The sequence below is a fragment of the Platalea leucorodia genome, assembly GCF_965183815.1.
Source record: "Platalea leucorodia genome assembly, chromosome: 4".
NCBI classification, from domain to species: Eukaryota; Metazoa; Chordata; class Aves; order Pelecaniformes; family Threskiornithidae; genus Platalea; species Platalea leucorodia.
This window is the reverse complement of record NC_138826.1, coordinates 111,060,830-111,081,554: the sequence shown is the minus strand read 5'-3', so window position 1 is coordinate 111,081,554 and position 20,725 is coordinate 111,060,830. Positions and strand designations below refer to the sequence as shown.

The 20,725-nt window shown below is 37.7% G+C and overlaps 1 protein-coding gene across 1 annotated transcript in view; it reads left to right on the top strand.

Annotated features, from left to right (window-relative positions):
* CPNE8 (copine 8) overlaps positions 1–13,216 on the top strand; it is a gene marked incomplete at its 5' end in the record, with an annotated part of 110,655 nt that extends 97,439 nt beyond the window's left edge. Inside the window, 4 exons of the mRNA XM_082311147.1 lie at positions 677–779; positions 3,936–3,993; positions 6,827–6,900; positions 12,874–13,216. Of these exons, the coding sequence (XP_082167273.1) occupies positions 677–779; positions 3,936–3,993; positions 6,827–6,900; positions 12,874–13,062 (424 nt within the window). The 3' untranslated portion in view covers positions 13,063–13,216. The remainder of the gene's footprint in view (positions 1–676; positions 780–3,935; positions 3,994–6,826; positions 6,901–12,873) is intronic.
* Between the last annotated feature and the right edge of the window lie 7,509 nt (positions 13,217–20,725).

Here is a 20,725-nt window from a genome sequence, read left to right as displayed (position 1 = left end):
AGACCTTATTGCTCTCTACAACTACCTGAAAGGAGGTTGTAGCGAGGTGGGGGTTGGTCTCTTCTCCCAAGTAACAAGTGAGAGAAGGAGAGGAAATGGCCTCAAGTAGCACCAGGGGAGGTTTAGGTTGGATATTAGGAAAAATTTCTTCAGTGAAAGGGCAGTCAGGCAGTGGAACAGGCTGCCCAGGGAAGTGGGGTCCCCATCCCTGGAAGTATTTAAAAGACAGGTAGATGTGGTGCTTAGGGCCATGGTTTAGTGGTGGACTTGGCAGTGCTGGGTTTACAGTTGGAGTTGATGATCTTAAAGGTCTTTTCCAACATAAATGATTCTATGATTCTAAATAACTTAGACTTTCTAATGATTCATGATTCTGTAAGGAACATTTTGTCCATGCCCTTCTTGGTAGTGATACAGTTCCCGGTTTTCACTGATTCAACACATGCAGATTATCAATATCAGTATTGTATTAGTTATGTTTTTCTAATGTTCTCGTTTAAAAGTAGAATGTCCATCTTAATGATGAATGTCTTTACTTTCAAAATTCACTGCATCATCGGTTTTTATTTTTATTAGTCCTTAGTAGTCAAATTTTTTAAGTACAGCTTCTTTTCATATTAATTCCTTTGTATAAAGGGTTTTTTTACTATTATAATGTTGTTTTTTCTTCCCTTAGATATGCTGCTTCAGTAAAAGATGGCTCCCAGTATTTTGTTCTTCTCATTATTACAGATGGAGTTATTTCCGATATGGCTCAGACAAAAGAATCCATAGTGAATGTAAGTTTTGCTGAAAGTGTTGAAATTTAAAAGAATTATGTTTCTAGCAACTAATATTTTAGGCAATAAACTAAATCAGTTATATTTCAGGCACTAAATTTTTTCCATAAATTAACCATTTTTTCCAAACAGCAAAAGTTTGTTACGCGTAAAGACAGAAAGAAAGCAAAAGTTGAATCTAGCTTAATTAGCTAGTGTTTTGTGAGAAATTATGCTCTTCTCTCTAACACTGTATGTTCATATGATTTTCCTCATCTGTTTCTTGCCTTCTCCTTCCTCATGCACATCCCACCATGCAGTTTTCCATAGTGAACTGTTCTTTATCTTTCTAATAAACAGCTTTAATCCCCCCACCTCCTTTTGAAAAACTGTCCCAAACTTTCTGATCCCAAATGGCAAGCATACCAGTCATCTTAATTGTTTCTCAGTTTCTGCATTATTTTCAATGTTTTTCTCTTCAAAACTGCTATGCATATAAGTAATATTCTGTATTATGAACAAGTTCCATTTTGCTTTTGCCCCTGGGAAATGTCAGATGAAAGTACACACAGAAACAACTTCCAGACAGGGTTTGAAAAGATCTACACCAATAGTTTTGAACATACCACAGTGGACCTAGTTAATAGCGAAGCGGTGGGTGAAAAGCCTACATTAAAATAATTAAGCATCATGTCAAAATGAGTAGTGTAGAATTAGGTGGCATATTTTTGAAGGCCCACTTTCACTACCTCCTGTAGAGATTCAATACTGTTCCAGTTTGTAGGGTGCATGTGAAAATATTACTGAAATGTTCTGTATTTCACTGGAGAGCAAGATGCCCTCAAGTTCTAGCCAGCAGCATGTAGGCACAGTCTGTGTGTTAATAAGGACTTATTAAGTCCAGTTGGCTGATATCTTGTAAGAGAAAGTAATTTGCCACTAAGACATACAGAAAAAACATGTTTCCAGTAATAGTTCATTTCCAGGAATAATAGCTGTTAGTCTGCAACTGTCCGGAAATACAGCAGGTATGTTGTTAGCTTGGAATGAGTGGAAGTTTGGGAATATTTGCTGTCTTTTCTTTTTATGACGATGCATTCATTTTTGTGTATGCTTCTTGAAGCGTGAGCACAGTATAGCATGACAGAACTAATTAAATGCTATTCAATAGCAGTTTTTTTCAGTCTTAATAATATCAAAATAATAAAAAGGGCAGTGATGTTCAATGAAACTTGATATGTATAACACTCAGGAAGAGTATATTTCATTTTTTAACACCAATTGTGCTTTTAGGCATCTTTCTCATTACAGCATATATGTCAGACACATTCTGTTTTACCAAACTGTTTAAAGGTTATGCTGTCATTAAGGAAATGCCAACACTTAAGTTTTATGCGAAAGTTCAACTCTGCATCCTTATGCTGTCCTTGCCACTTACTTTTTCACATACATTGTATCACATTATACTGTGTCTGTGTGAGTAGGAATCTCTTTAAAGGATATTTTCTTTACAATCAAGCAATAAGATTCTAGAAAACACCTGAAAAACAGATGTTCTATTCTAAGAAATACTTTCATGTCTCGAAAATATTCTGTACTCACTATTGACTTAAGCAGTGCACTGTAATTCAGTTACAGTTACACTGTATTTATGGCCCTTAATCACAGAATCACATTGTGGTCAATGTTGGAAGGGACCTCTGGATGTCATCTTGTCCAACCCCGCCGCTCAAGCAGGGCCACCTAGAGCTGTTTACCCAGGACCATGGCCAGAAAGCTTTTACTGTTATCTTCAGTAGCATATTAGTATTTAACTAACAAGCAATTATTAATTTTTTTTTTTTACTCTGCTACGAAATTTTAGCTGGAAGATTGACTATGTAGTAACACTTTGTGATTAATTTGTATAATATATAATGTATAATATATAGTGTCTATCTTGTATATATCAATGTATAATATATAGTGTATAATGTACAGTGATGTAGAACATTAAATAGTGATTTATAGAATGGTGTATTTTTATTGTTTTAAATAGCATGTTTACAGTAATTAACTGTAAATCTTCTGCTTAAAGAAAGTTGGTTTTATATGTAGTATTATGACAGATGAAGAATGGGAAATGGTGATGATGTCTCTAAAATGAGAATATCTTGTAAATGAGGGAGAAAAACACTTTTTATATTCCAAAAGAAAAATATAACGGTATGTTCTAAAACCACTTGACTTCAGACTTCAGTGAAGCAGAGTTTAATTTAGCAGAAAGCGTACATCTATGATTTTTGGCCAGTGTATACTGTTTAGAAGGACTGTAGACATTTTGCAGTTCATCAGAATATCTCAAGGAGGAACAGTTGTCAACCTTGACATTTGGTAGATGGTTTTTTTAGTTGTTACCCTCCTCAACAGGGGCAGTTTCAGATTATTTCTGTAAACTAGCAGATAGCTGGTGCTACTATCAGGGCAGGAGAATCCAATACTTAGGATACTGTCTTCATAATTTTAAAGGGTTTACAGAGAGTTTATTCAGGGAAAGCCAGATATCGTCTTTGCCTTGTTTCATTGAATGAAAAAGATTAAGTAAAATTAAAAATCTTACCATAAGCCAGTTTAATATCTTGTTTACTTTGACTGACTTGAATAAAATTTCATTCATGGAAGAAATATAAGATATATATTGCTCAAATAGGTGATTTATTCTCTTGAGAAAAATTGACATAAGATCTATGTAAAAAATAGTGTCACATAGTTCCAAGCAACTATGTAATATCAAGAAACAGCAAAGTACGTTTAAATAAATGTCAAACTGTCATTAGATACGTGTTTGCAATTATTGTCCATTTACAAAAGTTTCTAAGAGAAATTTGTCATCTTAGTTGTCATATTAGTATTAAATCCTAACATGGTTTGTTGTGTTTAATTACGATCCTATGTGATTCAAAGACTTTATAAGGAAAAAATAAATTAAAATAATCATCTGCCTTTCTGTCTTCATCCAAGATGTTTTGTACCACTTAAGCAGACAGTTTACACCACTCAACATTTTAGGTGGAAAAAAAAATTGTTCTTTAAAACATAACTTCTGCGTGTTTCTTATTCAGATTGTCCTCAGATCTCATGTATTATTGGCAGAGGTTATTTAATGCATCAAACCTCTTTTTTCTTCTTCTTTTGAAGGCTTCAAAGCTTCCAATGTCAATAATTATAGTGGGGGTAGGACCAGCAGAGTTTGATGGTAAGTGTTCTACTGTTCTTCCTGAATTTTTTATATTTGTTTACATTTTAGTAATATGTGGCTTTTCAAACAAATACTGTTCTTTGAAAGAGCATAATATGGAACAAGCAGTAAGCACTGTTGACATTTCCAGCTGAATTGATTGATAACTCAGTATGATTACAAGCTACCATGTGGAGCTGTGTAGCCCCTCTGGCTCTCTGTTCAAGTCACAGAACCATATGGGGACTCAGCATTTACAGAGCTCCAGAATATGAATGGGGGAAAAAAATGCCACAGTAAAGTAAGTATACTCAAGTAATGTTGAATTTCTTCAACACAGATATTTAGTTGCCTTGTGAAGTATCAGTTGAGTGGAAATATTGATCATCTGTTCTTACTGCAGTAATAAAATAGTGAGAAAAATAAATACATTTGAGGAGGTGAAATGGGCTAAACTGGGTTTCACTAGATAACAGGAGTGAGCCTTACTGTGTAGCAGCATTGAGAGTATATTACAGCAGGAGAGAAATTACCAGGATTATTTACATATTATTTCATGTGATGTTCTGGAACATCATTCTCTATTGCAATAACTAAGCTGCTTCTGCTATTTGGACTAATTTATTAAGTGCCTTCGTGTGTGTCACTGCACTATGAAGTGTAGACATTCGCTCTATATCTATTCCTCAAAGTCCTACGTCCTTTCTTTTTAATGCTAGTACTTATGGTTAGACAGTATGCCTTCTTTTGTACATGAAATATACTTAGTACTACCACAGATGTATAATGTAAATAGTCACTAATGACTGTACATGTTAATTCTTGTACAAATATTGTAAGAGTATGAAAACAAGAGGAAAAAATAATGCAAAAAAATAATTATTGGGCATTGACTTTCTTATGCTTTTTGGCAAGTGGTATATTTGCGATAATTTTAAGTATCTTATTCCTTGAAGAGATTGTCCAGATGGACGCTTACAGTTCAGATGATTGTATGCCACAAGCAATGAGAAAAGTCAGTTTATCTTCATAAATGCATATGAGGGGAATTTGCAAACCTCATTTTTACCCCTGAGAATTCCAACTTTAATCGTACGCTACTTACTTTTCTCTCACCCCTCTTTTGCCTTTTCCCTTTCTCCCTGTTTGTCCAGTCCTTGGGTTGGCCCAGGCTCCCCTTAACTCAGTCAGGACATGCAGATTCTCTCTTCTTTTTACTTCTGGAGGTTGTCTTTGCAGAGTTCTTGGGGCATCATCCCTATCACTTTTCCTAAGGCAGGATTCTGTTTGTACTGCAGGATACCGTTTCCATCTTTGGACCCACAGTCCTTGAGCATACTGCCTCAGTGAAATTCACCGATTACATGTGTGCCAGATCTGTAGTCCCTCAATGCCCAAGAAGGCAGAGAGATTACTTTTCCATCTGAAGAAATTCCTTCTGGGAAAAACAAGTGTCCATGTCTGACATGGACACTGAAGAAGTGTGTGTGTAGGAGGGTGTATGTTCCAGGCACACTGTCTTACAATTCAAATGCCAGTCAAGCCTCAGTTCTGCTGTAGAGTGACTAAGTTCCTCCTCTCCAGATATCACTGCCCCCTAGATCTCCCAGCCCCTGGGGGTTACCAGAGGGGTTCTTAAAAGTCTGGAGCTCAAATAGATGGCACATACATTTAGCAGAGCTTTACCTAAGGATGTGAGGATGACTATAACAGATCAGATCAGGGGTCTGTTTTGCCCAGCATTCTGTATCTGACATGGTCATGGGTAGTTATCTAGAGAACACTAAGAACAGAATAAGCAAATATGATACTTGCCTGAATACTGGTTTTAGATTTTAATTTCCTGAGCAGGATGTGCTTTATGTCTATTTTGGAAATTTTCAGTAGATCTCTCCTTCAAATACTTGTTCAGTCTCCTGGTTTGAACACATGTACGTTTTTTGCATCAACAGCATCATCTGGCAACATGTTCTACAGACCTACTGATTTTTTCTTTGAACAAACATGCTCTTTTGTTTGGGTTGAACTTGGCTCCTGATAGCATAATTTATGCTTTCTGGTTCTTGCATTGGAAGAACTAGGTTTTGAAATGCTGGTTTCAGTGAGCTCAGCCCAGTTTGTAAACCCCTGAGAAGCTCAGTGATGCAGGGCTTTGCTTTTCATAGTGTATGCTGAAAGAAGGATCGGAGGATTGCAGATACAATGGCTGAGTAATAATCTGTGACCCCAAGTCCATCCATTTCAACACTGACCAGAGAGCAGGTATGCCTTTCTACCTAGAATGGCTTCTGGGTATCTGGACAATTTTAGAGTTTTCCTGGATCCTGCTCAGAAAGATACAAGAAGAGTTACCCAATAAATTTAATAATTTTTTTAAGAACTCCTCATTCCTATGCATTAACAGTCATTACTTTTTCAGTATGAATGTGAGTTAGTACCTCTTTGTGCTGTATCCTATGATATCTTTTGTAAGAATAATTGCTGAAGATGAATTCTTCTCCACTTATGAAAGTATAAATGTAGCCTTACCAAAACAGATATACTTGCTGGTTTGAGAGCTGGAAGGATAAGGACCTTATCATTGTCTGTTTTGTTCTGAAGATGGCAATAAAAGCAAAAAGTGTGTATTGTCAACATGAAAAAGTGCAAAATAACTACAAAGCATGATGTATTTTATGGTGCAAATGATCTTAAAGAGTTACCTGAATAACAATTGTTGGTTTTGTTGCCCTAAAGTGTAAATTGACTAAAGTTTTTCTCACTAAGATTTTTTTCATCGTGTAGCCAAACTCATAGATGGATTCATTTTCCTTTTTTTTTTTTTTTTTTTTTTTTTTTTTTTTTTTTTAAGCTATGGAAGAACTGGATGGTGATGTAGTGAGGATTTCTTCAAGAGGAAAGTTTGCAGAAAGAGACATTGTGCAGGTGGGAGAGAAAATTTACTCTAATAGTTAGATTTTACTGATCCTATTTGTTTTGAATTCTTGTTTCAATCTATATTATTGCCTTTCATTTTACCTTAGCACTAACATACTTTATCTTGGGGCGTTCATAACAAGCTCAGAAACCCTCTGTGATACCTATACGCCTTTATATAACATGCAGTAGTGGATCTGCATACATTAGGAAATGACCCCTAACTGGCAACACACTGATATAAGGTCTGAGGGTTATACAGCCATGGGATGAGAGTTAGTTGCCTCTGTACTGCAATCTCACTATGACTCCTTAAAGAAAAACTCAGCTTTTGTGGAAGTTGGCAATACCTAGATTTCTAACAAGTACATTTGAGATGCCTAGGGTATCTTTCCTTGGCTCTAACTGCCAGTCCAGAAGACCGTGAGTGTCTCCCAGTTCCTATATTGCGTCTGCCACATACGACCATGCAGATGTCTCATGCTTTAAGGAACTTCAGATGATAGCTGGAACAGGGTGCCCAGAGAGGTGGTTGATGTCCCATCCCTGGAAACATTCAAGGTCAGGTTGGACGGGGCTCTGAGCAACCTGATCTGATTGAAGATGTCCCTGCTTACTGCAGGGGTGTTGGACTAGGTGACCTTTAAAGGTCCCTTCCAACCCAAACCATTCTATGATTCTATGATCTGTGTTTATGTGACTGAATCAAGCCCTAAGAGTGCTACTCTCATCTGCATTCCCCGGACGCCTCCATTTCTCTGCCAAAGTCCTCTGGTTCTGTTCCTGCTCTCTACAGTCGTTCAGTCAGCCCAGTAGTTGTCCTTCAAACCTATGCAACCACTGGCAGGGTGGTATAGCAGTTTTGAATGCACATACACACCCACCACAAATCCCCCTTCCCCTCAGACCTGCAGATTTCTAGAACTCCACATGTTGTCCAAACTGTGCTTTATCCATGCTCCAGGCACCCCATCTTGCCTCCTGATTACCTGCCCCCCCTGGACAGACTTTATTTCATAATTACTTTCTCGATCAAATAAAATTAACTACTTATGCATTTTTATTTTCATGGGATACTAAAGTGGAACCAAACAAAGAGAAAGACATTTGATGGCTCAACACACTAATCCCTGCTTGCTAAAGTAAAATATTAAAGAAGTTGACATTTGAAAAGCAGCAAAATACTGAAAAATTGGATCAACCTGATGACTGTAGAAAGAATGATATCTGTGTAAAACTAAATCTTTTATGGAAGGCATATTTTCCTGGAAGCGTCTGAATACATTTATGAAATAGAATATTTCAGTTGGAAGGGACCTACAACAGGCATCTAGTCCAACTGCCTGACCACTTCAGGGCTGACCAAAAGTTAAAGCATGTTATTAAGGGCATTGTCCGAATGCCTCTTAAACATTTCTCCCTGTATTCCTCCGATTTGACAAAATTCATACTCTTCACTTATTTTTCCTCTTGCTTGTTTTCACTTATTTCTCTCCAAGCCAGGTTGGATTTTTATATTATTGTTGGTTAGTAGAATATATATATATAGAGAGAGAATAACTGAGCTATATTAATAGCTCATATTGCAGGTGATAATGTTCTAATCATAATTGAGGACAGACTGCAGCTGATGAACTTTGGAATGTGTATTTTTGTTTTCATTTATATATGCAAGAACTGAAACTTTTCAAAATGTTTAATGTTGCAAATACTGGTATGTGAATGTTTAAGGATTTGATAACTGCTGGTGGATACAATATCTCAATCCAAGGAAGTGTTCAAAACGTGTATAACATCTGATTTTATAGTTCTTTTTGTTTGGAATACAAAATAAACAAGTCTACATAAATATATGGAAATAAACATAATCAGATTTTTTTTCTGGTCTTAAGGCTTCTCAGTGCAATAAATATTACATTAAAATTCCCTCTATTTTTTTCCTAAATGGGGATCAGAAATAAGATTTAACAGCAGTTAAATTACCCTCATAATCTGTATGGATATACATTAAAGTAAGTCATAGATTCCTGAATTACTTTTTCTAATAGTTGAAAAAGAGACTTTTTTCATTTCTGCAACATACAGAGAAAAGAACTGATGGCAGAGTGTACATATCAAAACTCTTAGAAGAGTAAGACATGCTGGCTGCTTTAGTCAGTGTTGTCAAAAAGTTAATTATAAAAGTAGGGATGAGGAGAAGCTGGACAGCTGAACAGGAGGCAAGAAATAATGTTTCGCATTTTGTCAAAGCCTTTATAATGTTCCTTGGTAGTCCGTATTGGACTAGAGAGGGGCTGTCTGTAATCTCTTATGCTGTATATGTCAGTGCTGTTCAACAGAGCAATATGTAGAGATCCACCTCCAGAGCTGAAGTGTTTCTGGACCCCAGACTAGTATTTCTGCAAAGCCTTGTGCCATGTCAGATTTTTTAAAGCTTATTCAGATATCTCTAGCATGCGTTGCACTGCAAAAGTTGCTGGTTTTACATTCAAAGAGCATAAATGGATAGAGTTCTTCAAATGTTATAAATAAGATTTGTGAAAATGCTTTGCATCAGAAATATTCTAATTTCTGCAGAGAAATAAAAAATAATATGCAACGAATACCCTTTTGTATTTCTTTAGAATTCATTGCATATCAGAAACGTAATAAAACATTTATTTACTATTAACATATTTCAATCAGAACTTTGCCCCAAGCCATATTGAATTACCTGAAGGCAGTATTATTTTGTGCTCTTTTTCTGTCTAAATACTAACAAATACATTATGGGCTAGCTAAATAAATAAAGAGGGATAATGTCAAACCCTTTAGGTTTGGTATGACCTTTATTTTATATCTGGCAGGATAAAACTGATTTGCTTTTATAAAATTAACTACTCAAATACAAAAAGTTTATCTTTTTTATGTATTAGGTTAGTTCAAATTAGCTAGTGAAATTAACTGTTAATTTTAACAGTCAGTATTGTGAAATATTTTAATTAAATTAGTAAAGGAGAAATTTGCCTGCTAACAGTGAGTCACTGTATCTATTATATGTACTACTGACTGCAATTCATGTAAAGGCATGACCTTCATTATTCCCTCCTTGATAGTATTCATACTTATTGTAGGGACTCTTTATCACATGTGTACCAATTTTTCCTCAGTGTATTTCACTTCTGCTCCTTTGTTATCCTTTTTCTATTTAAGAAGTTTTAGGAAAGTGCTTACTCGTAGTAATGTACCTATTGTTTCTCTTGAAAATTTCGTGTATTAGCCTTTTATATTAAACTCTCAAGCTACAGAAAAAGCACTTTACATTCCATCAGTTTCCATTTGGTTTCCCTTACATCTTTCATCCTATTCCTCTGCCACCTCTGCTTCTTCTACATGTTAGCTCTAGGCCTTGCTGTCATTGCCAGCTGTCCTTGTGTACCCATATGTATGCTTATCTGTCCATAATTACTCCAGCTCCTCCAACATCTATATACTGTAAGGAGAGGGGAGGGAGAACTAATTCAGGCCATCTATATTGTATAATTGCATTTCAACAATTACACTCTTGAAATAGCCTCCCTTTGCTGCAGAACAGTGGTCTGAGTTTTCATGTCTGCAGACTGATGGGTAAGGTGATCTCCCGGGATGGGACACATTTTGTTCTTTAACTCAGACTGCATGTGCTTTTTACATAAGACTGACATTGCATTAGAAAATGAATAACCACATGAGGGGGAAATGAACACTAAGCTTATCCCTTCCCAGCTGAATGTGTAAACCAGCAGGCTGCAGAGATGCTTGTTTTGTTTTGTTATTCTTCTGACTTCATGCTTCTGGGGTCAGTCAGATGTATTCTTACAGAAAAGTTGATGGAGTTTAAGAAGGAAGAACCACTTGAAACAGGGCTGTGCTGGGCTGGCTGCTGAAAACTGCTAGAGCTTTTGTTATGAAATGGAGGAGTCAGTACTAGTAAATGTCACAGTATGTGCTTGTCTCTTGCATTGAAGAGTTACTGAATAAACATGGAAATAGTTAAGACAGCTGATTATGGAACTGCAGATACCTTGCTTCCTGGCTTAATACCCTAAAATCAGGTTCCTTTTTGCCTGTTGTTCTCCTGCCATTATGCCTGATACGTTCTTGGACACAACACAATGAAGAGGAAAGGGATGCTCCTATCTGGAAGAAAGGCTACTCTCACTGAATAGTCTTGCTGACTACTCTTGTAGTCTTGTTGACTATGGCAACCTGCGCTAGCTGGCTCTGCTTGAGCAGCAAGGTTGGACTAAAGGATCTCTAGAGATCACTTCTAGCTTCAACAGTTCTGTGATTAAGTCATCATCTTCTAAGAAACTGCAGATCTACTGCTTCCTGGGGAAATGCCCGAATCAGTAGCTGTTTACGCTTGATTTGGTGACAGGTTTCAGTTTAATTCAACATAGTTCGAATACCTAGGCCTGAAGCCTTTTTTCTGGCAATTTGAGATCCTTTTCAGCAGTTATGCCAAGAGTCATCTCTTACTTGAATTCTAAAAACCTTTTAGTAGGAGACGGATGCCTGGTTATGTTTTGTAAGTCCAGGGTGATAAATGCTTTCCAAAGTTGTTGTAAAAATGATTTAATTAATTTCAATTTCTTTCTTGCTGAACTGTTGTCTTTGGTTTTGGTTGGGTTTTGGTTTTGTTCCCCCCCCCGAGTTTTTTTATTTGTTTAATATATTTACTAGATTTATTTTGTTTATCTCTGTCTTTTCTGGAAAACTCTAAGGATCTCAGAAATACAGTGTAGGCTAAACTCTCACTGTAATTCAGTGTTCCCCTAAATCCTGAAAACTTCAATGCTTTTTAAAAAAATGGAACTTAATCTGTAGCCTTGGTTGCTGTGCATCCAAGAAAGCAAAATTTGTCTGGTTGGTAATAATGGGCAAAAGAGTCTTCAGATTTTAGAGTTCAGCCAGGAGATGAGAGATCTGTAGGTCTGACTTCTCAGTCAGTTCTAGTTTTATCCCGGAGTACAACAGTTAACAGTTAAATCTTGCCTGTTTTGTGAGGGGGGGAAAAAGGCACCATTAGGCTTTGAATTCCAGCATAGCGTAGCCTAGCATCAGTACCAGAAGTAGCTTTGGACGTTGAATCCCAATTTTGAAAAGTCACCCGTCTGTTGCCCTGAGATAGGCTCCAAAATCTGAGCAAGAAGCAAAATTTCAAATCAGCTTTCCCTTTGGCATAACCTATTAGCTAGCTTAACCCACTACATCGTTGCATGCTGTCTGTTGTGAATAAAAATCAAGGATTTTAGATTGTTTCTTTTTTTTCTATACCAGTAGCATAAGCATCTCATTAATTATTATGAAAATCAAGCCAGAGCTGGGCAGATAACTTTTTAGGTGTTGCAAATCTGTGTATCACATAACAAGTTCTTTTTTGAATCCAATCCTTTTTGCTTAGATTCTTTATGCATTTGTTAGTATCATATAAAACGTGTTCAGGTGGTTCATAGTTCTACTAGGTATAATGCAAAATGGTCAAGGATATAAAGTCATCCTTTCTGTTTTGTTCACTTCAGATGGCAAAAATTCTATTCCCAAACTGCCAGAGCAGAGGCAGTCTGGTAGGAGAGCCCGACGAACAGGAAACGTAAGCTAGGAAGAGCTTTCTGAGGCAGAATTACCTTCTTGTGTGAAAAGGTTGAGATATAAACCAAATATATCAATGAAATATGTAATTAGCAATCTGCACTAGCCATGGCTTATGTGAAGAACTTCACCCAAGTGAAAGCATGGCACTGTTTCTATTAGAAGATGGAATTTTAAAAATTGAGATACAACGTGACTATATAAAATATCTAATATATAATATAAAATACAAAATATATATATTTAAAGTGTGTGAGGTAGCATATTCATGTACTCTAACTCCCTAGGTAAAACTTTCTTATTTTTATGTTGTAAGATGTACTCTGTGTCTGCATAATGACCTGTGTGAATGTCTCTTTTGTTTTGCAGTTTGTTCCATTCCGAGATTACATTGACAGAAGTGGAAACCACGTGTTAAGCATGGCAAGACTTGCTAAAGATGTTTTAGCTGAGATCCCAGAGCAGTTTCTGTCCTACATGAGAGTCAGAGGAATAAAGCCATCCCCTGCACCACCACCCTATACACCCCCGATTCATGTGTTGCAGACTCAGATATGACTGCTCCAAAGTGCTTAGCATTTATCACAAGTCAAGAGTCTCTGGATGCAGCAGCAGTAGCTTCTGATAACTTTTTGGAGCTAGAAAAATTCTCTTCACATACCAAAATTCTCCTATGGTTGCATGAGCAACTGGAAAGCTTTTAAATGCTAGGAGCAAAATGTGGATGTTCTCTCTGAGTCTTTTTTTTTTTTTTTTTTTTTTTGACAAAAAACCCTACTTTTTTGATGTATTTATTGGAGGGGAAAGCACAAGTCAGGATTTCAACTCAGAAGATATTGTCCTCTCTGAATACTGTGTGTATATAAATGTATAGGAATGCTATTACTCTGTATCAATGTTTACATGTTACTATTTTTAAATTTCAGTACTTTTATAACTATTCTTAAGAATAAAAGTTTGGAATATTGACTCACATGTCTTCTAGCTTGCAATAGTTTGTCACAAGATAATAAGAGAAGCAATATCTCTTTGAATGTTTGTCCAGACAAACACAAATGAAAGCTAAGAAAAGGACAAATACCTATGTGTTTTCCAATACCTGAATTGCTTCAATCAGTGCTCAGTAATCCATTCATCTCACAGTTTGAGAATAAACTCCTAAAATGTAAATAACATAATTGCATATGACTTATGACTAACTCCAAACTTTGAGGGGGAGGTATGTGTATTTTTTCAGAGACTCTCCAATTTCTAAGTTTATCTAAGTTTACAGCTTTTTAAACTAGTTACTGAAGCAAATTAGAAGAGTTACTTGCTATAAGTAATTAAAGGAAATTACCTCAAATCAGAACTATCAGAGTATTATAGTTGACTCACTGAGCTCATTAAATCTTATCATGCATTCCTTAAAGCACTGGAAATTTTGCATCAGAAAAGTCTTTTGAAGTGATTACAGCAGATGTTTTATAATGGACCATTTTAGACTTAATTTAAAATTTTAACTTTTTTTGTCTAGATTGCCCATTCAAAGGGATGCTGGCTCTTAATATTTGGGTTTTAATATTGTCGTTAAATCACATTTCCATTCAGGGTGCATGAATGATAATGTTAATTAACTGGTTTAAAACTTGCACAACCATGTTGCTTTGTGCACAATTTTGTGTACGGAACTACCCAAAAATTTTATTATATGCCTGTTCATATATTATTATAAAATGGTTTTGCATGTACAGTTTTTACAAAATACACGGTTTTGTGAGTTTGTGTCAGATACATTTTATTTAGAACTAATGGCCTTAAATTTCACAAAACTCCTGAAACGATTGTGAATTGCCTTCAGATACTGTTAAAACGGAACATTTTATTTTTTTGTGTCACAGTTGTAACTGTCTTGTAATGTAACTTTTTTCTTTGCATATAACCTGTTTACTACTTCTATTTCTTACTACTATATGTTGTAATGTACAGTATAAAACTGCGGTGCGTTTTTTAAGCATGAGAAGTTTTTTGCTAGAAAGCATATCTTCAATATTAATGGCATATAACTATGTAAATGCAGAATCTTCCATTTTTAAATATATTTAACTTCCTTTAACTATCTCATGTGGGAAATTACTTTTTCCAGATAATTATTCTGTTAGTAAAAAAAAAAATTTTTTTTGTAAAAATAAATCTTGTTTTATTTTTATTTCAAAACAGTTTTTACATAAATATGGACTTTAATTTTGTCACCAAAATATGTATTTCTTAGTGGATTGATGTTGCATGAATGAAATTTGATACCTGGCAACTACAAATTTTGATGAAAGTGCATCATAAAGAATACGTTTAAATCGACTGAATGGTGGTGGTGTTCTTCTCCTTCCAGCTTCTGCATTCATTTTTCGTACTTACAGTGTTGGCACTTTAGAAATAACTGAATTAATATTATATTTCTGTTGTTTCATTTGGTTAGACAAGTCTTTATGCTGACATTTGTATTGGTTCCCAGTGGCCCATTTATTTAACAGGTTTTCATTCTAAGGCCAAAACAACAAACTTCTTTTATTCAGCTTAGAGTAATTTATTAGCTCTGATTTAACCAGCACCTTTTATTAATCCAAAGATTAGTCTCAAAACTGATTTAAGAACTCATTTAACAAGTGAAGGAACTTTTAAAGATAGGTATTACTTAATCAAAACTATTTTTTCTATCCAGCCTAAGTATGAGCTTATTCTCTTCGGCCCTGCTCTTTTTCCTTCTGTTTGGTATTGGACTCTAAATCTAACATATTTAATGGAAAGAAATAGATGTGATCAGTGGACTAAGTGTTCTAGTGGGAAAAGGAGACTTCTTCCAGACTTGCGACATTCCCTGTGTGTTTGACATCTTGGTTCTGTAATGCGTATGAGAATCATTATGTAGACTCACACAGGAGCCTCAGTCATTCCAGTGTTAGAGATGAGAGTTAATGGTCAGAACTTGAATTTCTCCAAAATATCATATGCAGCCATTTTTACTTCTGGCTTTATTCTTACGAATGATGGAGCACAAAACTTGTATTCCTTCCCGAGAAATGCTAGCTGCTACCAAAACCTGATAATTTTCTATGACTGAAGAGTAGCAGAGAGTGTTTATGTTTAAGAAAGTAAACCGTGACACATCAGGTGACAGATCAGTTGCCCTGAAAGGGAAACTGTTGGCCTTGACGAAAGCTCTCTTCCTTTGGTATCCATCTTGGAACAGATGTTTTCTTTGTCATAGGTGCAGAAAATGCCGTGGCAGGGTGCAAACTGTACAAATGTTCCTACAAATGAGGAAGGATGCAATTTGAGAGTGACTATTTTAGGTTTGATTCTGACTAGTGAGGAATTGTTTGCTGATCTGGAGGAAGAAACCAGTTTGATCATAGTTACAAAATAGAATTTTGTAATTTTAGGCAAAGATGGCAACCTATACAATAGAATTTACTGCAAATCAGCTCACTTCTATAGACGAGAAGCTTTAAGTGTGGTCCCCCAGGGAGGTGTCTGAAGGAGAGGAACAGAGTTCGGGAGAGCAGGTATTCTCTGAAAAGACACATTTTGAAAAGCTGGAAATTCTCACCTAAGTAGGGACAGATGAAATTCACTCCAGAATACTTTAGAAGATGGCTGAAACAATCAGAATGATAAATGATTATCATCTTTGAGAACTAATAAAAGGACACATAATGACAAATTATGCCAATGCAGTGGGAAACCAGGGAGCGGAGTAAGAGGCTATTATGACTGTATCAGGAGTTCTTTAAACAGAAAAATCAAGAAGAACAGAAAGGGAGAATATGTTGCTATGGATAAATGTAAAAGCACAGGTATGTGTGAAAAAGGACAGAAAAACACAAAATAAATTATCACTGCTAAAGCCTAGTAAAACCCATATTAGAAGGGGAAGGAAAGCTGAGTCCATTCTTTAACAAAAGAATGAGCAAATAGTAAATCTAGGGAAAACTGAAATGCTCAATGCCTTTTTCCTCCAGGCTTCACAGAAGAGGGATAATCATTGAATCATTAAATAGTCAATTAAAAAAAGTCTAGACCTAGGTTTACATCTACCAATAAAAATTTGTTTATAATACACACTTTTGAAACAATTTTCTTGAAAAGCAGTGCAATGAGCTTCAGAATAAAAGAGAGAAATGGCTGCTTTAACGTGACATTTCAAAAGCGAAGCAGGAGATAACGGCCTCATTTGAGGTGTTACGAAATACTACAAAACTGGTTAGACTGTTGAGAAAAATGCTGTCACTCTTTCATCACCAAGCTGGAAAAATACGGCAATTGATGTTCCTATGTATATATAGGACCCATCTTGCTTTTGGTATTATTCAGTCATTTCCATTGATGATGCAATATATAAAAGATGATTATTAAATTAGCAGATTATATCAACTGGAGATAGTTTAATTGCTTCCAAAGATGGGATTAAAACTTGAAATTATTTTTATGAATTAGAAAAAATACCTGAAAGAGGAGCAAATTCAATCAGGGCAAGTAGGTAAGAGTGCTTAAGTAACAAAATCCTACTACACAGTTGCAGTAGTTTCTGGCTGTGCAGCAATTCTGCAAAACGGTGCCTGAGGTTATAGACCATAAAATGGACGTTGAGGGGAAGGTGTCTAAGTAGAAGTTTGGAATATCGGCCACCTGAGAGAATCCTTTCATTGCTCTCAAAATAATAAGGCCTCAGCTAGTGTACCAGGTCCAGTTTTGAGACTTCAGATAACACGTGGGTCAACTGGAGAAAGTGGCAGAGGGCTGTTAGGTCACCGAGGACTGTTGGGACAAATGGGCAAATGGTCAGGGAAGGTTTCCGTGGGGGTGGCCCCCCTGCCAGAGGTTGTCTCTGCCTCTTTTTGATGACCACGGTGAACTACCACAGCACAGGTCGCTGCATGAGATTCACGCATGTGAACGCGTGTGCGGGAGCAGGTTGATGCCATCACGGCAGAAATATTTTCAGAAGGACTGACCGTGTCCGTTCACATTGTTAGGTTGTTGTTTCGTACTGCTCGTGTTTTTCGTATGAAATGTGTTCTTTTACTTTCTTTCAGAATGCTTTATGGCAATAGTACAAATTTTCTTCAGCACTCCATGACAGATTATTGCTTCTTTGACACTGAATGGATGTGGTATGATTTCAGGTTTTATTTCAAGACAGCATTATGCATTTATGTTCATTGCCATTGAAGTGCGAGTGACTGTAGATCATCATTGGTATTTTCAAGTTGGCCACCTAAACAAAGGGTATAGAGTACTACATTTCTGAGCGTGTGCCTACAGCCACACATTTGACAATAATAAATTTCATCATTGGGATTCTTATTTGATGATTTTATTTTGCAAACAATCGAAGGCATTGAAGCGGCTGAGCGTTCTTGTAGATATTCCGTGCTACAGAAGGCGTACGACTCCTGTGAGGTACCTGCCCCGCAAGCATGCAGCGTGGTTCCTAGTGCTGCGTGGGCCGCGGGTGGTGGGGCAGCCTTCCCAAGCCACGGTGGGCTGTGCACTGAGCAATTCCATCACTTCTGCGTCGGTCTGTTCCCCAGGGAGCCAAAATTCTGCCCAGCCTCAGGAGGAACATGATTGTCACAATAACAGCGTGGCCTGCGCATCCCCGTGCTGCAGGCTGATATGTAGTTTGGTTTGCTTCAGGCTGATCATGAAATCAAAGCAATTATTGACTGCATGTGCAAAGTGATTAGCACTGAACGCTGCCTCTTCAACTGAGTGGGCCATCAGGGCGCAATCACCAGCCAAAGGGAATGCAGGGGGAAGCGAACTGGCCAGTTTCCCTGAGCGCGGGAGTACTGCAGACTGGGGAACTTTGCTGTGGAGAAGGGGGAAGGGAATAATCCCCTCACAATGTCATTAAATACTTCCAATGGCACTGGCAGAAAGCCCCCAAAAGTACAGGAGCGAGCACACAGCCTTGATTGATTGCTTTCTGTGAGCAGGAGAACACAGAAAATATCAAACCTGGAGGAAAGGAGGGGAGCCCAGCAGGAGTCTCTCATGGCTGTCTCTGGCAAATATTGTCATTAATGCAATTAACAAAGGGATTAAGGGCTACGTGTATACAACCAGTGAATGTATTGGCTTGCCAGGGTTGCAGGCTGGGAGGCCTGATTAGAATTCAAAAATGGTTTTGATTAATTGGAGGGAAGGTCAGGAATCAGTGAGATAAACTGCTGTGAAAAAAAAGTGGAAAATACTGCATTCAGGAGGGAAATAAATAAGCACAAATGAAATGAAAATGAAAAATACCTGGATAAGCAGCAGTTCTGGACTTAATAATCCACAGATTACAGCTGGGCTCCAAACACAATATGAATCAAATTGTGATATTGCTGCATAAAAAGCGAAGATCACTCTGGAAGATGTTAACAGCGGTCCTGTTCGTATGGGGAGGGAGATAACCATTGCTCCAGGCTAAGCCGTGCAGAAGCCTTAGCTTGGCACTGTGTCTGGACCACGGGGCCACACTTTAAGGACAATGCAGACAATTTTGAAAGAGTCCAGGAGAGAAAAAAAGCAGATGGTTTTTAACTTGTGAGGAAAAAATTAAAGCACTTGGGTATGTTTCATACGCAAAAGACCAGAGGGAGCGTGCTAACTGTGTGGCTGTGCAAAGGGGTGCTATAATGAGCTGTTCTCAAAGGTCAGCAATGACGGGTGATGTTATCATCTTTGGCAGCAAGGAAGGCTTATACGGGCTGATAGACAAACCTCCCTAACTAACTGGAGGCCCCTTCTAGTGCATCTCGGGGAAATTACGTCATCTTTGTCTCAGAAATTGTTCAGAACAGGCCGGACCGCTGCTAGGGATGGCCTAGTTGCGTGGCCTCCCTCCAAGCAGGGAAGTAATACATTAAATAGTTAAATATCCTCCCAAAGCCCTGTTTGTCAGTCCTGCAAATGTAGGTGGCCTAATTAAGATAGAGGCAAGGATAATACATTGGGAGAGGAGGACTGGAGTGTGTGGGTGGGTAGGAAGGCACCGTGAGGGCTGAGGAGGGCTCTGGTGAGATCTCGTCTGAAATACGTGTATGCTTCCAGTCACCCGTTTTCAAAATGATGGACTCAATGTGCTTGTGAAGAGAGACGCTCTTAGGAGGTTTCCATCTGGTGGACGGGTGAGATGGCAGCCCCCGTGTGTGACCAAAGGCTGTGAGGATGGAAAAGTCTCATGGTGATCGCACCAGGATGGTGAACGTCAGGTGAGGAGCAAGACATGCCAAGCAAGCCGGTACCTGAGGACAGCAAGACGGGAGTCCCTGTCTGCACATCTGAGGTTTCTAAGCATAACTGCAATGAGGTGTTGGAACAGCAGTAAATCTGGTTTGTTTCCAACAGAAAATGAGTTTATGAAAGAGCTGACATCACGTTATTGCCTGCAATATCTGGGAATTTAATTCCCCAATGCTCCATTTTTCTCACTCACCTGCGGCATGAGACATCTGCCCTCCACCAGACTGCTTACGGGCGCTCACGGAGCATGGGCACTGGTGAAGGCGAGCAGCATGGCCAGCTCGCTGCTGCCGTCAGTGCTTCCAGCTGGATGCGAAAGCACGTGTTCAGGGAAGACCAGACAGTTCAAGGAGTCTCAGAAATTAGCTTGAAGCAATGGAGCCAGAAGGATCTCTGTGTCCAGTGTGGCCTGCAACAGGGTGCTGGGTGCTCGGGGAAGCCAGGTCACTGGGGTTGCAAACTGGGCACCAAAATCTCTGCGTACTTTAGCTCTTGATGTCACTGGCCCTCAGTTCCCTTTGATGATTAAGTACAGTCAACTCTACAGGCATGACACCTTGGCTCAATGTGCTCAGTCAGCTATCGTTACCTGTCATTTAATAAATTAACATCACATGTGTTACTATGACTGATGCATAATAGCTTAAGAGCTAGAACTCACATTTTAAGCATGTGGGATGGTAAACAAACAAAAAAAATCAACAGAAATATTGCCTACAATTCCTTTACAGGGAGGGACACAGAATGTGCTGTTGGATCCTTGGGATTCATAGCACCGGGCTATACTGAAACACTCAGTTTCTTCAGTAACAAGAACTGGTATTTTCCTCATATCTCTGATTCACTCACTCATAATAGAGAATTAAGTCTCCTGATAAAAGAACTGAAGAAGCATTTAAGGGATGTTGGACTAGAACTATAATTGGATTAACATTATCAGATGCCCTTA